This window comes from Oryctolagus cuniculus, chromosome 3, assembly GCF_051225735.1.
Source record: "Oryctolagus cuniculus isolate XC-2025 breed Fujian yellow rabbit chromosome 3, ASM5122573v1, whole genome shotgun sequence".
In the NCBI taxonomy this organism is placed as follows: domain Eukaryota; kingdom Metazoa; phylum Chordata; class Mammalia; order Lagomorpha; family Leporidae; genus Oryctolagus; species Oryctolagus cuniculus.
The window spans coordinates 20,937,817-20,954,613 of record NC_142869.1 but is presented as its reverse complement, the minus strand read 5'-3'; the positions used below and the strand labels follow the sequence as shown (position 1 = coordinate 20,954,613).

The 16,797-nt window shown below is 43.6% G+C and overlaps 1 protein-coding gene across 26 annotated transcripts in view; it reads right to left on the bottom strand.

Annotated features, from left to right (window-relative positions):
• The window catches only part of USP37 (ubiquitin specific peptidase 37), a 94,914-nt gene that overhangs the window by 50,980 nt on the left and 27,137 nt on the right, over positions 1-16,797 (bottom strand). For 20 of the 26 annotated variants that reach the window (XR_016231885.1, XR_011387108.2, XR_011387106.2 and 17 more), the window contains 2 exons: positions 9,455-9,552; positions 7,664-7,748 (listed from right to left, as the gene is read on the bottom strand). The exons of 5 other annotated variants lie outside the window; for them this stretch is intronic. Coding sequence is in view for 14 of the 21 variants with exons in the window: in XM_089329852.1 (XP_089185978.1) it covers positions 7,664-7,748; positions 9,455-9,552 (183 nt within the window). In the remaining 7 variants the exon portion in view is untranslated. Of the gene's footprint in view, positions 1-7,663; positions 7,749-9,454; positions 10,098-16,797 lie in introns of all 26 variants that reach the window. One more of the 26 variants, XM_089329859.1, reaches the window with a different exon arrangement.

Genomic DNA, 16,797 nt, shown 5'->3' with positions numbered 1-16,797 from the left:
CGACAACCATTTTCCTTGGTATAATAGATATCACAGTATCTGATGTACCTCCACTTCAAATATTTTTTAAATGTGAAAAAAATGCACATCTTGAATTTTAGAAATGTATTGAGGTACGGGATGATGCTGTTATCTTCCGGAGAGAATTTTCGTTTAGTACATTTATTGTGTTAGTCTTTTAAGAGTGTAACTATTTATGATTAACAATCTAATTTCAGTGCTTGCAATTTCTAGACACACGGATAACTCCACAGAATGGCTAGTTAACTTCTAGCTTACTCTTACCCCCCGGGGAGTCATCAGTCCATAATGACACGTACAAAGCAACAGACCAAGCCCCCTACACTGGTAGGTCCCAGAGTCTAGCGATGTTCCATACCTACTGATGTCAAAAGCATGGACAGGTCTCAGGTCTTCCAGTTCAGCAAATATATGTGGAAACTCTCTGAAGCTGCTTTTACCTTTTCCTGACGTGGTTACTTCTCATTCCCTTGTCAGCTTTTCGAAGATATTAACATTTCCCCCACATAATTAATCAATTCCACTTTTATTATAATCCTAGCCCCCATAGATGTAGATTGTTTCTGGGCTCCAAATTTAATTCTGGTGATTGGTGATTAGTTCTAATGAAGTCCCTATAAAAATCACCTTAACTTAAGTCTTGGCATCTGGCAGTTCAAGTCTATCTTAGATCTGCTTAAAAATTACTTTGGGAGTGGGACTAGTGCTGTGGCATAGCAGGTTAAGCTGCTGCCTGCAGTGCTGGCATTCCATGTGGAAACCAGTCTGAGTCCTGACTCCCCACTTCTGATCTAGCTCCCTACTAATGTGCCTGGGAAAACAGCAGAAGACGGCTCAAGCACTTGGGCTACTGCCATCCATGTGGGAGATCCGTATGAAGCTCCTGGCTTCTACCTGGCCCAGCACCGGCTACTGTGGCCATTGAGCTGTGAACCAGCAGATGGAAGATCTCTGGCTCCCTCTCTCTAATTCTTTCAAATAAGTAAATAAATCTTAAAAAAAAAAAAAAAAAAAAAAAAAACTAACTTGGTTGAGACTAGTGTCGTGGCACAGTGGGTAAAGCTGCTCGCTGCCTGTAGCTGGCATTCCATGTGGCACTGGTTTGAGTACTGGCTGTTCCATTTCTGATTCAGCTATCTGCTAACAGCCTGGGAAAACAGCAGAAGATGGCCCAAGTGTTTGGGTCCCTGCCACCCACGTGGGAGACCTAGAAGAAACTCTGGGCTCCTGGCTTCAGTTGATCCCAGTCCTGACTGTTGTAGCCACTTGGGAAGTGAACCAGCAGCTGGGAGATCTCTCTCTGTCTCTCTAACTCTGCCTTTCAAATAAATAAATCCTTGAAAAATTACCTTGGTTATTCTTATAAGTTTACTATTTGAACTAGTTTATATTTATTTTAATTCTATAAGTACTTTGAGATTTCAACTGGAGTTGCCTTCAAATTTTTAGTTAATATGGAGATAAATGGTATTCTTTAGCTTTCCCATCCAGAAATATGTTCCATCTTGTTTACTCAGTTCTTCCTGTATGCCCCTCAGGAGTCTTCATCCTTTTCTACACAAAAATATAACATACACTATTAGACTTATTTCTATATATCTCATGAATCTGTCAGATATTGTTTTCTATTACTTTTTTTTTTTTTTTTTTGACAGGCAGAGTGGACAGTGAGAGAGAGAGACAGAGAGAGAAAGGTCTTCCTTTGCCGTTGGTTCACCCTCCAATGGCCGCCGCTGCAGCCGGCGCACCGCGCTGATCCGATGGCAGGAGCCAGGAGCCAGGTGCTTTTCCTGGTCTCCCATGGGGTGCAGGGCCCAAGCACCTGGGCCATCCTCCACTGCACTCCCTGGCCATAGCAGAGAGCTGGCCTGGAAGAGGGGCAACCGGGACAGAATCCGGCCCCCCAACCGGGACTAGAACCCGGTGTGCCGGCGCCGCAAGGTGGAGGATTAGCCTATTGAGCCACGGCGCCGGCTTCTATTACATTTTTTAAAATATTTATTTATTTTTCATCTATTTAAAAGGCAGAGAGACAGAGATAGAGATATTTTCCATTCACTGGTTCGCTCCCCAAGCGCCTGCAACAGCCAGGGCTGAGTCAAGCTGACACCAGAACCTCACTGAGGTCTCCCATGTCAGCGGCAGAGGCCCAAGCACCTGGAGCATCATCCACCGCTTTCCAGACAGATTAGCGGGAAGCTGGATGGGAAGCAGGAGCCAGGACTGAAACCAGCACTCTACTATGGGATGTGGGCTTCCCACACAGTGGCTTAACTCACTGTACAACAATGCCTGCCCTCTATTATATTTTAAAATTAATTATTCCTAAATTCAGGAGTATTATTTATAAAGTTGATATTGTTTTACAGGAGCCTCACAGAATTATTTTATTTGTTCTAATAATCTCCAGAGATTCTTAGTGTTTTGCATTTAACAGATCATACTGTCTGCAAAAATATGACAATTTTGTTTTTCCCTTTCCAATCCTTAAATTCGTAACTTACTTAATTTTGGTTTTTTACTGCATTGGTTATAACATTTAGGATAATGTCATCCTGCCCTTGACTTTGATGGAATTTCTTAAGGTTTCAACATTTTAACTGTAATACCATTTAAGTTTTTGGTAGATACCATTTTATCAAACTAAGCAAATAATCCTATTTCTAGTATCTAAAAGTAGGTATCATTTTAAAAGCTTGTTTTAATCTACTATAGTTCTCAAATGATTTTATTTTTGACAGAGAGAGAGACAGAGAGAAAGGTCTTCCCTCCGTTGGTTCACCCCCCAAATGGCCACCAGGGTTGGCACGCTGCGCTGATCCAAAGCCAGGAGCCAGGTGCTTCCTCCCGATCTCCCATGTGGGTGCAGGGCCCAAGCACTTGGGCTATCCTCCACTGCCTTCCTGAGCCACAGCAGAGAGCTGGACTGGAAGAGGAGCAACTGGGACAGAATCTGGCACCCCAACCGGGACTAGAACGTGGGGTGCCGACGCCACAGGTGGAGGATTAGCCTACTGGTGCTGGCCTCAAATGATGTTAAAATATTAACTTACCTTCACACTTCTGGGATGTGTACTATTTGATTTTAAGTATCATGTTTAATAGACCACTGGAGTCAGTTACTAGTACCTTATTTTGGACAACTCTGTGTTCATATTGGAAAAATGATCTGTAACTTTCCTGTACTGCTGTTACAAAGTATTATGAAACTTCTAAAATAGATACATAGTTTATCCTATCTTTCTGTAATCATTTGGTTAATATTAACTCATAAAATCTCACAGCTTGGTATTTTCATGGGGAGGAGGAAAAGGAATCTTCGAAATAACAAACTGCTTTAATATTCTTTTCTTGAGTCCACTGGATAAAAGATATTTCCTATAAAAATCATCCATTTCACTAAAGAATTTAACTATACTGGTAATCAACAGGTCATCAATCTTGTTTTATCAATATACCCACCCACAATATTTTACAGCAAATCCAAGATAAAAAATTTTATTTATAAAATTAAAGTATACACTTCTTTAAAAAAATTCTTTCTTTAGGGGCTGGCATTATGGTCACCTGCATCCCACATCTGAACACTAGCTGGGGTCCTGGCAGCTCTGCTTCCAATCCAGCTCCCAGCTACTGCACCTGGAAAGGCAGGGGAAGACAGCCCAAGTACTAGAGTCCCTGCCAACCATGTGGGAGACTAGGCTGGAGTTCCTGGCTTCTAGCTTTGGCCAGGCACAGACCTGACTCTGTGGCCATTGGGAGAGTGAGTCAACAAGTAGAAAATCATCTTTCGCTCTCTCTGTTGTTTTTTCAAAGAAACAAATTTTTTAAGAAATTCTTTCATTAAAACATAAGCAAAACATCAGCAAAAATAAAAAATTATTTATGGCTGCAACAACTGGGTTGGGCCAGGCCAAAGCCAGGACCTAGGAGCTTCTTCTGGGTCTCCCACATGGGGGCAGCGGCCCAAAGACTTGAGTCATCCTCTGCTGCTTTCCCAGGCACATTAGAAGGGAGCTGGATTGGAAGAAGAGCACCTGGGACTCGAACCGGTACCCACACGGAATGCCAGCACTGCCATTGCTTTAACCTGTTGCGATGCAGTTGGTGTTGGCCCCTGGTTGGTGTTTTTTTAAACAGTTTACTGAGTTAATAATTAATGTGTTATATAATCCACACATGTAAAGTATATGATTCAGGGGCTTTTAGTATATTAACAGATGTTACAGTTATTAAACCATCACTACAAGATTAGAACATTTTTTGTCACCTCAAAAAGAAACCTATGTCCATTAACTATCACTACTCCATATCCTCCCATGCCCTCACCCCAACCCTAAGCAACAACCAGTCTACTTTTTATCTTTACAGGTTTTCCTATTCTTTACTTTCACATGAATGAAATCATATACCCAGTGGCCATGTGTGTCTGGCTTCTTTCACTCAACATGTTTTCAAGGTTCATGCACATTGTAGCATGGATGAGTACCTTGTTCCTTTTTATGGGTGAATGATATTCTTTCAGATGCATAATCATAATTTAGCCATTCACTCATTTGTTGATGGACATCTGGGTTGCTCCCTCTTATTGGCCACAGTGAATAGTGAGACCATTAACATTCATGACTTAAATATTAATGTATATTTATATATATATACACACACACACAAAATATATCTATTTTCTTTTGTGTATATATACACAATGTATATATTTACAACCATTTAATTCTACTATAGAATTGCTGAGTCATACGGTAATTCTATGTCTTTTTTTTTAAGACTTGTTCATTTATTTTGACAGGCAGAGTAACAAAGAGAGAAGGAGGGAGAAAGAGAGATCCTCCCATCCTCTGGTTCACTCCTCAAGTAGCCAGGACAGAAAGGGCTGGGCCAGGCCAAAACCAGGACCTTCTTCTGGGTCTCACACATGGGTGCAGGGGCCCAAGAACTTGGGTCATCATCTGTTTCTAATTTAAAAATTTACTTTATTGGGCAGGCACTGTGGTGTAGCAGTTTGTAAAGCAGTTGTCTGCAGCTCCAGTCTCATATGGGCACTGGTTCCTGGCTGCACCACTTCTGTTCCAGCTCTCTGCTAATGTGCTTGGCAAAGTGGCAGAAGATGCTCCAAATCCTTGAACCCCTGCATCCATGTAGGAGACCCAGACGAGGCTCCTGGATCCTGGCTTTGGACTGGACTAGTCCAGACCACTGCAGCCATTTGGGGAGTGAATCAGCAGATGGAAGCACACGCTCACAAGTGCTTACTAGTTCTCTCTCTCTGCCTCTCCTTTGTAGCTCTTTCAAATAAACAAACAAATCTTTAAAATTTTTTATTTTATTTTTTATTTGAAAGGCAGAAAGAGAGAGAGAGAGAGAGAGAGAGAGAGAAAGAAGGAGAGGGAGTAATCTTCTATTAGTTAGTTCCCCAAATGCTGGCAAACAGCTAGGGAGGGGCCATGTCAAAGCCAGGAACTGAGAATTTCATACTGGTCTCCCACAAATAAATGAACCATCATCTTCTGCCTTTCGGGGTATGTACTGGCAGGAAGCCAGATGGGAATCAGAGCAGCCAGGACTCAAAACAGGTACTCTAATATGGGATGCAGGCATCCCAAGCAACTTAACCAACAAAACACCAAACGTTTGCCCCTTCACTGAGGTCTTGATTTGCATTTCTTTCATCATTAAATCATGTCTTACATATGTTTGTTGATCATTTATATTATATATCTCTTTGGAATAATGTTTATTCAGATCCTTTGCCGATTTTGATGTTATTGTTAATAAATTATTTAAGAGGTAGAGAGACAGAGAGATTTCACACGTGCTGGTTCACTATCCAAAGGACCACAATGGGCTGGCGCCGCAGCTCAATAGGCTAATCCTCCGCCTGCGGCGCTGGCACCCCAGGTTCTAGTTCCGGTCAGGGTGCCAGATTCTGTCCTGGTTGCCCCTCTTCCAGGCCAGCTTTCTGCTCTGGCCTGGGAGTGCAGTGGAGGATGGCCCAAGTGCTTGGGCCCTGCACTCGCATGGGAGACCAGAAGAAGCACTTGGCTCCTGCCATCAGATCAGCTCGGTGCATCAGCCACAGTGCACCAGCCACAGCGGCCATTGGAGGGTGAACCAATGGTAAAGGAAGACCTTTGTCTCTGCCTCTCTCTCTCACTGTCCACTCTGCTTGTCAAAAAAAAAAAAAAAGAAAGAAAAAGAAAAAGAAAAAGAAAAAAGGACCGCAATGGACAAGACATGGCCAAAGTCAAGAGCTGGAAACTCAAGCCAGGCCTCCCAAGTGGGTGCTCCCAGGGTCTAGAGTCAGGGCTAGAGGCAGTATCAAACCCTGGTACTCTGATACAGGTGATGGCCATCTTAGCCACTAGGCCAAAAGACTGCCACTGTCCATTAAAATACATTCTACCCACCGCCCAAAAAAAGGTTTATTTTCTGAAAGGCAGAGTTACAGAGAGGCAGAGAGGCAGAGAGAGAGAGAGAGAGAGAGAGAGAGAGGGAGGGAGGGAGGGAGGGAGGGAGGGAGGGAGGGAGGGAGAGAATGACTCTCCCACCCATTGGTTCAATTCCCCAAACAGCTGTAACAGTTGGGACTGAGCCTTATTTGAAACCTGGCTGTTCCACATCCAATCCAGCTCCCTGCTAATGTGCCTGGGAAGCACCGGAAGATGGCTCAAGTGCTTGGGCTCCTGCACCCATGTGGGAGAACTGGAAGAAACTCCAGACTCCTGGTTTTGGCCTGGACTACCTCTGGCTGTTGTGGCCCCCTGGGAGTTAAATCAGCAGATAGCAGACCCCTCCCTCCATTCCTCTCTCTTTAAAAAAAATAAATAAATAAAAAATAAATTTTTTTAAAAAATTTATTAGACAGGGAGAGTTACACTGAGAGACAGACAGAAAGGTCTTCCTTCCGTTGGTTCACTCCCCAAATGGCTGCCACAGCCGGCGCTGCACTGATCCAAAGCCAGGAGCCGGGTGCTTCTTCCTGGTCTCCCAATGCGGGTGCAGGGGCCCAAAAACTTGGGCCATCCTCCACTGCCTTCTCGGGCCACTCTTTCAAACAAATGAATAAATCTTTGGGACCGGAGCTGTGGCACAGCAGGTTAACCCCCTAGCCTGAGGCGCTGGCATCCCATATGGGTGCCGGTTTGAGACTCGGCTGTTCTACTTCCGATCCAGCTCTCTGCTAAGGCCTGGGAAAGGAGTGGAGGATGGCCCAAGTCCTTAGGTCCCTGCGCCCACGTGGGAGACCAGGAAGAAGCTCCTGGCTTCAGATAGGCACAGCTTCAGTCGTAGCAGCCAATTAGGGAGTGAACCAGAGGATGGTAGACCTCTCTCTCTCTGCCTCTCCTCTCTGTGTAACTCTAACTTTCAAATAAATAAATAAATAAATAAATCTTTTAAAAAAATGAATAAATCTTTAAACAAAAAAAGAAAAATTTGAAAAGAGACTGAACTAAAATACTTCCAGAGTACTTTCTAACTTAAATGTCATGATTCTATGATTCTTACCAATTTTGTTATTTTAAATTAGGGTACTCACCTAGACCTAATGCCTAACTTATCCCATTATTCAATATTCTGAAAAAGAGAGCTCTTTAAGTTTGTCAAAAGGCATACAACCAATGCATACCTGTCGAGATTAGTACCACCAGCAGCGTAGTCCTTGGATCCAGCTCTGCTACCATAAAATGATGATGACTGCAAAGGTAAAAGCCCTTTAAAATAAATGAACAAAGGAAAACTTTAATTCCCAAGTCAATCATTCAAGTTCATTTCATAATAAAAGTACACATTGGGTATCTTTGTATTCTTTTTCTTTTAATCAAAGTAAAATATATACAAATACTGTGAGAAAAGTTATAATAGTAAAATAATACTCCTTTGCCCCAAACTTCTACAAGTTTTGTTCCTGAATTGTAAAGAACTTTTTTAGAGCCAGAGTGGTGGTACAGTGGGTTAATCTGCCACCTGTGATGCCAGCTTCCCTAGTTGAGTGACTGTTCAAGTCTTGGCTGCTCTACTTCCAATCCAGCTCCCTGCTAATACAACTGGGAAGAAATGGAAGATGGCCTAAGTGCTTGGGTATCTGCCACTGATGTGGGAGACCCAGACAGAGCTCCACACTCCTGGCTTCAGCCTGATCAGTACTGACTATTATGGCCATTTTAGGAATGAACCAGTGGATAGAAGTCTTTGTCTCTGTCTCTTCCTCTCTTGGGCTCTGCCTTTCAAAATAAATAAATAAATAAATTCCTCAAACTATTTATTGAAGATGCAGAGAAAGACACAAAAAGGGAGTATGCTCATGCTTCCACCCACTGGCCTCTCCCCAAATGTCCATGATGAGTAGGAGGGGAGGGGTGGTAAAGCCCAGAGCTGGGATCTCAGTGCAGATCTCCAACTGACAGAGCCATCATCACTGCCTTCCAGGGTCTGAAATAGCAGGAAGCTGGAGTCAGAAGGCTGAGTCAGGAACTGACGCCAGGCAATCCAGCATGGGTGTGGGCATCTTATCCGGTATGTCAAGCGTTCTTCCCCCTCTTCCCACCACCATTTTCTTTATTTTATTTTATTTTATTTATTTTATTTTATTTTTTTGACAGGCAGAGTGGACAGTAAGAGAGAGAGACTGAGAGAAAGGTCTTCCTTTGCCATTGGTTCACCCTCCAATGGCCGCCACGGCCGGCGCGCTGCGGCCGGTGCACCGCGCTGATCCAATGGCAGGAGCCAGGAGCCAGGTGCTTTTCCTGGTCTCCCATGGGGTGCAGGGCCCAAGCACCTGGACCATCCTCCACTGCACTCCCTGGCCACAGCAGAGGGCTGGCCTGGAAGGGGGCAACTGGGACAGAATCCGGCGCCCCGACCGGGACTAGAACCCGGTGTGCCGGCACCGCTAGGCGGAGGATTAGCCTAGTGAGCCGCGGCGCCGGCCCCCACCACCATTTTCTGTTAGTTTTCTGATTTCTTCCATAGGGATAGATAATGAATTTTTCTATTTCTTGACTTATTAATTTTAAGTAATCAGTTGACTCCTTATTATAGATTAGAAATGCTGTATGCAATAATTCCAAGATCTTCTGAAGTTTATATTAAGCAGCAATATCAATAAACTTTAATTTCAACCACTTTATCTCCTCTGATTTATTCTACAGGCCAGGTACTTAGATAATCAAACAGCTTAATTCCAGACAGTCAAGTAGGGAAGAAAGCATAGCCAAATTATTATAAATAATGCAATTTTTTAATATTTCTATACTTCAAAATTTTTAGCCAACTAATGGGTATAAATTGGTGCCCAATAGTTAGTACCAGATTATGAGGTATTTCTGAGTAAGGTAAAAATATATGACCCAGTTTAGGCTTTTATTTCCAGTCTAACACAATATATCAGATAATAAATGAGTAGCTTATATAAACTTACCTGGTGTCCGATTCTCTTCTGACTGTTTCAAACTCAACTGTTTTTCTCTACTGCTGGTTAAATATTTTCTTGAAGGATCTGTCATAGCCTTGTTGTTCCTGCATTCAATAATTTTAAATCAATATAGAATAGGTGTACAAATATACTGTTTTTAGTTTTGAATAGTTATCATTAAAAAAGCTGACATTTCTAGTGTAAAACTCATCGATATGCATGAAAGTTAGGCTATAAGCTTGCTAAACCTTCAAGAGGTCAGTGACTTAAGCAAATGAAAATTATGAAAAGTTTTTCTTACCAAGTCAAGAGCCAATGTAGTTCTTGACTTTGGTCATTCAGCAAAACTAGAGCTTTTTTTTTTTTATGCTCTCCAACTTTTCATCTGAGTTCATTTTCCATATGCCTCAAAGCTATCCTTCAGTACTTTTTTTAGTACTTACTTGATGGTGAACTCTCTGTTTTGTATAAAAAAGTGCCCAGGGAGGAAAAAAGTATCATTATATTCTTAGACTGTATCTATGAAATACATTACGGGGCCGGCATTGTAGTACAGCAGGTAAAGCCGCTGCCAGCAGTGCCAGCATCCCATATGGGTGTTAGTTCGAGCCTTGGCTGCTCCACTTCCAATCCAGCTCTCTGCTGTGACCTGGGAAAGCAACAGAAAATGGCCCAAGTCCTTGGGCCCCTGCACCCTCATGGGAGATCCAAAAGAAGCTCCTGGCTCCTGGCTTTGGATCAGCTCGGCTCTAGCCATTACAGCCATTTGGGGAGTGAACCAGTGGATGGAAGATACCTCCCTACCCTGCCTCTCTGTAACTCTGCCTTTCAAATAAAAAATAAACTTAAAAAAAATTGCTGTAGTCTTTTTAAAAATAAATAAATAAATAAAGGCTTTATTTGAGTCCATAGTTCTACAGATGCAAAGTTGAGGGACAGCACTGGGTGATGGTCTTCTTGCTGGCAGAGTACTACAGAGGTGCTGGGTATCACACAGAGAAAGACAAGGGCATTGTGTGTGTCTCTGTTAGCCCCTCTCCCTCTTCTTAAAAAGCCACCAGGATTCAATCATGGGGGCTTCACAATGATGACCTCTAAACACCATGATTGGGTTCCAGGGAATGATGAGGGTGATCTCGGTTCTTGCCTCACATGGAAGAAGAGTTTATACATAGACAGGACAGTGAACAAAGAACAATTTATTTAAGTCAGAAACCTTCTGCTTGCAGCAGTCAGGAGGAGAGTTTCAAGGAAAGAATACCCTGAAGCATTTTCTTTATGTGAAAGTCAAATTAAAGACAAATTATTTTCTAGACCAAAAGCAAGACCAAATGAAATGATATAAACACTAAGACCAAAAGAATAAATTATTAAGTAAACCATCCAAGCTTGATACTTTAAAAATGTAAAATAAAAAGGAAAATGTTCTTATGTTCCAGGTGATTTGAAATATTGTTTGCTAATATTAACATCGTTTCTATTTATAGTGACAATTCATGAACACAAAGTTAAAAACTTGAACAAGTCCCCGCCCCCCAATTATTCCCAAATATCTGAGCTCATATAATTAGTGTCCATTACACTAACTGTCATGCTTTGGTTAGAACTGCAAATTCCAGGGAACTATCATGCATTAAACCTGCAGTGGGGCTGACGCCGTGGTAAAGTGGGTAAAGCCGCCTCCTGCAGTGCCAGCATCCCATATGGACGCTAGTACAAGTCCTGGCTGCTCCTCTTCCGATCCAGTTCTCTGCTATGGCCTGGAAAGCAGTAGTAGATGGCCCAGGTCCTTGGGCCCCTGCACCCATGTGGGAGACCTGGAAGAAGCTCCTGGCTCCTGGCTTTGGATCAGCTCAGCTCTGGCCATTGCAGCCATCTGGGGAGTGAACCATCAGATGGAAGACCTCTCTCTCTGCCTTTCTTTTTCTCTCTGTGTAACTCTTTCAAATAAATAAATAAATCTTAAAAAAAAAGTGAGAAACATCATGGATGAGTGAAAGTATTAACAACAACAACAACAAAACATCTGCAGTGGCTCCATCAGATTTCCTCTAACTCATTTTTGTGTTCTCTTCCAGAGTTTCACACCTACTTAGGTGTGTTTTTAATAGCCAGTACCAGCCGGTGCCGAAGCTCACTAGGCTAATCCTCCGCCTTGCAGCGCCGGCACACCAGGTTCTAGTCCCGGTCGGGGCACCGGATTCTGTCCCGGTTGCCCCTCTTCCAGGCCAGCTCTCTGCTGTGGCCAGGGAGTGCAGTGGAGGATTGCCCAAGTACTTGGGCCCTGCACCCCATGGGAGACCAGGATAAGCACCTGGCTCCTGTCATTGGATCAGCGTGGTGCACAGGCTGCAGCGCGCCGGCCGCGGCAGCCATTGGAGGGTGAACCAATGGCAAAGGAAGACCTTTCTCTCTGTCTCTGTCTCTCTCACTGCCCACTCTGCCTGTCAAAAAATAAAATAAAATAAAAAAATAAAATAGCCAGTACCTAGGGCTCTTCTTCCTGTGGCTGCCCTCAAGCTACTAGAGATCCTTTGCCTGCTATCTGAGATTGCAAGTAAGATCAGGTGCTGAAGTACAGAAGTACAGCACCCTTACCTTGGATTACAATGACTTTAAGGAAGCAGATTTCTTCTCTAGGATCAGAATGAAGACTGACATCTGTACTGACTTTTTTTTAAGATTTCTTTTTATTTAATTGAAAAACAGAGTGACAGAGAGAGGTAGAGACAGAGAGAGAGGGGTCTCTCACCCACTGGTTCACTCCCCAGATGGCCGCATTGGCCGGAGCTGAGCTGATCCACAGTCAGGAGACAGGATCTCTGGGTCTCCAATGTGGGTACAGGGGCCCAAGATTTGGGCCATCTACTACTGCTTTCCCAGGCCTTAGCAGAGAGCTGGATCGGAAGAGGAGCAGTCGGGACTAGAACCAGAACACATATGGAATGCCGGCACTTCAGGCTGGGCTTTAACCCACTGTGGCACAGTGCTGGCCCCTGTATTGACTTTTGCCTACGATCACACACATGTTCCGTTTCCTGTCCTTCACTACCCTTCTTCTCCCACACCCTCTGTTCTCCCCTGGGAGTAGTATTTCCTTATTAATTCATTTGCACAACTAATCTCCATTTCAGAGTCTGCTTCTGGAAACTTGATATTTAACAGTTGGTATTCTATGTGGCCTAGAAAGCCCACTCGAACTGGATCACTTGTTCAGCAACAAATATTCTTTTGCTGGTGGTAAGAATTCTAGGTATTCTACAGTGCTACAATTTGTGAGTTTTCATCTATGATACATTGGGATGGAAGCATGTAGAAGGGTATATGGTTCATATATCTTTAGCATTTTACAAACATGGCAGAATGAATGCACAATAGTTTTTATTGAGACAATGGAAATGTCCTAAAACTGGACTATGATGGTATAACACAATCACTGAGTTACATACCTAAACCAGGTGAATTTTAAGTTATGTAAATTATACCTCAAAAAACTTTTAAAAAATTTTGAAATTATTCCCCTCCCTGTAGCTAAGCCTCCCATAAAGATACATTCTAGGGTAGGCATTTGGCATAGTGGTTAAATTGCCACTTGGGATGCCAACATCCCATAGTGGAGTGCCTAGGACAGTGTCCTGGTTCTACTTCTGATTTCAGCTTCCTGCTAATGTGCACCCTGGGAGGCAGCAGGTGATGGCCTGGGTGTGTAGGTCCCGGCCACCCACAATGGAAACCTGGATTCAATTGTGGGCTCCTTGCTTTGGTCTAGGCTGGACCTGGTTGTTGCAGACATTTGGGAAATGAACCAGCAGATGAAAGATCTGTCTTTCAAATAAACACATCTAATAAGAAAGTACAGTTTATTTCTTCATCTCTTAGTGGGATTGGCTTTATGATTTGTTTAAAATAATGTGACAGAAGTTAATAGTGTGTGAATTCTAATCTTAAGCCAAAAAGACTTGCAAATTTTTTACTCACTCTGTTGGAATTCTGCCATTGCTATGAGAATAATGCAGGCTAGCCTGCTAGATGGTCAGACACATGGCCAATCACTCTCATTACCCCAACTGACAGTCTGTCAATGGTCAGTTATTCGAGTGAGGCCATCCTAGACCAGACAGTCCCTAGCCAATGCACCTATTGATCACAGATGCATAAGAAAATGAGAGAACTGAGGCTGGCGTTGTGACGTGGCAGGTAAAGCTGACTCCCACTATGCTGGCATCCCATATGGGTGCCAGTTCATGTTCCAGCTGTTCCATTTCTGATCCAGCTTCTTGTTAATATGCCTGGGAAAGCAGCAGCAGATGATCCAAGTAGGGAGACTGGAAGAAACTCCTGGCTCCTGGCTTTGGCCTGGCCAAGCCCTGGACCTTGTAGCCATCTGGGGAATGAATGGATAAATCTCTCAATCTCTCTCTCTCGCTCGCTAACTCTGACTTTCAAATAAATAAATCTTAAAAAAAGAAAAAGAGAGAATAGAGGTGCATTATACCAAGCTGGCCCCAAATAAGTAGGACCACCCAGATGCACATAAATTCATAAGCACTAACAAAACAGTTACTATTTTAAACCACCAGACTTTGGGATGGTTTGTTATACAGCAACAGAAACTTGACACAATAAATACCTCATGGGGCAAATGATTCTTGTAATCATAAAGGCTACAGAATTGTCTGGTTGTCGCCAAGTACTGATTTGCTCAATAAAGAAAATGACAGGCTTCTTTGAGCCAATTACCAACTTAAGGACAAGGATATCATATACAGTCACTCACCCACAGGAGAGTTATGGCCTGGGACATTAAGACTCTAAAGCAAGAACATTCTGTCTGTAGCAGAAAATTAAACGTCACCTGTAAAGTGTGTCATACTACTCTTGGCCTATTATTAGGCCTGGGAAGAGAATGAGCATAGGACCATTGTCAAGGGACTATGGAACCACAGCTAAACGACGTGAGCTGGGTGCTATCACACCAATGAAATCATAAGGTTGGGGCAAGGTGGGGAAGACGGACAGTATCAATGCATTGTAAAACAGAAGAAGTTACAGTGGGAGTGCACCCAAGTAAGCAGGAATAGATAAAAAGAATAGGTCTTATGGGCATTCCCTAAGATCAGATCAAAGAGCCGGCGCCGCGGCTCACTAGGCTAATCCTCCGCCTAGCGGCGCCGGCACACCGGGTTCTAGTCCCGGTCGGGGCACCGGATTCTGTCCCGGTTGCCCCTCTTCCAGGCCAGCCCTCTGCTGTGGCCAGGGAGTGCAGTGGAGGATGGCCCTGGTGCTTGGGCCCTGCACCCCATGGGAGACCAGGAAAAGCACCTGGCTCCTGGCTCCTGCCATCGGATCAGCGCGGTGCGCCGGCCGCAGAGCGCCGGCCGCGGCGGCCATTGGAGGGTGAACCAACGGCAAAGGAAGACCTTTCTCTCTGTCTCTCTCTCTCACTGTCCACTCTGCCTGTCAAAAAAAAAAAAATAAATTAAAAAAAAAAAAAAAAAAAAAAGATCAGATCAAAGAAAAGTTATAAACCTGGGCCAGACTCACAATGGGTTACCTTGGCATATTGTTGTTAAGTGAATATGAATGACTGTTGTACTACAGCCCCACCAAGGGACTCCCTTGAAAGACAGTAGTGTAGGGAAATTCTCCACTGTTCAGAGCTTTGAGAGGGGGGTGGTAGCAAATGGTTTGCATGGACAGTTGGAAGCAAGCTTAGAAGGTCAAGGAGAAGTGATTTATGGAAGAGGTATACGCACGGGCTTACGGAGGTGTGTATAAAGGGTAAAGATCTGCTTCACATGTTAATGATCATGAGAGAAACCCACTCAGAGTAAACAATCAATCATCTACCACTGATCAGCGGATGTCCGCCAATCTGTGCCTTTAGCCATTCCATGGACCAAAAAAAGGCTCATGAATGAAAGTCACGCTGGCAGAAACAGAAGCTACAGCAGGAGCTCACCTTCACCGAAGTTTACCTACTGCTGCTGCTGACTGTCCAACCGCTCGGCAACAGCTGATGCTGAGCCTCTGAACAGCACACTTTGAGGAAAGCTGTCATTTGCTAGCAAACTGATCATGTCACAGTCCTTCCACCCTAGAAGACAGCAATGAACTCTGACTGGAATTAACACATACTCCAGGTATGCGTTGCCTTTCTTGCCCAAAGTGTCTTGACTGGAATTACTATTCAAAGGCTCATAAGACTGTCTAATTTACTAACATCAAAACTTAAATAGAACGTACCTTAGAACAAGAAGTGCACTTTGCAGAAAAGGAGATACAACAAAGGAGTATGACCACAGATCTATGGGGACGACCACATACTCTACCCTCAGCTATTGGTCTGACAAAGTACTGCAACAGGCTTTGAAAGAGCAACTTGGAATGGGCATTTGGCACTGCTGGGGATATTCACATTCCACCAGAATGCCTGGGTTCAAATCCCATGTCTGATTCCAATTCCAGATACTTGCTAATGTACACCTTGGGAGGCAGCAGGTAATGGCTCAAGTAGCTGGGCCCCTGACACCTACATGGAAGGCCTTGGACTGAGTTCCAGGCTCCTGGCTCAGTCCAAGCTGCTTGCAGGTATTTAGGAAGTAATCTAGCAGATGGAAGATCTCCGTCTGATCCTTCTACCTTTCAAATAAATAAATAAATAAAATATAAAAGTGTAGCTTAAAAGATAGCTTCATTAGAAATGGGATATAATATACCTTAACCAGGGGTGGTGAACCTCTTTTCTGCCAAAGGCCATTTGGATGATTATAATATCATTTGTAGGCCATACAAAATTATTAACTTAAAAATTAGCTTACTACAAATATATTGAACTCAATCCCATCTGGCAAGGACACACAAAATGATTAATAATGGCCTATAGGCCAGATATTCCCCACTCCTACAAACCATTACATTTTTTTTTTTTTTTTGAAGATTTATGTATTTATTTGAAAGGCAGAAATACAGGGAGAGAAGGAGAGAAAGAGAGAAGGGGGGGGAGAGAGAGAGAGAGAGATCTTACATCCACTGGTTTACTCCCCAAATGGCTGCAATGACCACAGCTGGGCCAGTTCAAAACCAGGAGCCAAGAGCTTCTTCCAAGTCTTCCACATGGGTGCAGGGGCCCAAATACTTGGACCATCCTCTGCTGCTTTCCCAGATACATCAGCAGGGAGCTGGATCAGAAGTGGAGCAACCAGGTCTCGACCTGTGCCTATATGGGATATATGCATTGCAGGCGGAAGCTTAACCTTCTACAGCACAGTGCTGGCCCCAACCCTCACATTTATAGAGAACACGTGAATCCAGAAATAAAGGGGTAGGAGGTAGCCTCACATGCCACT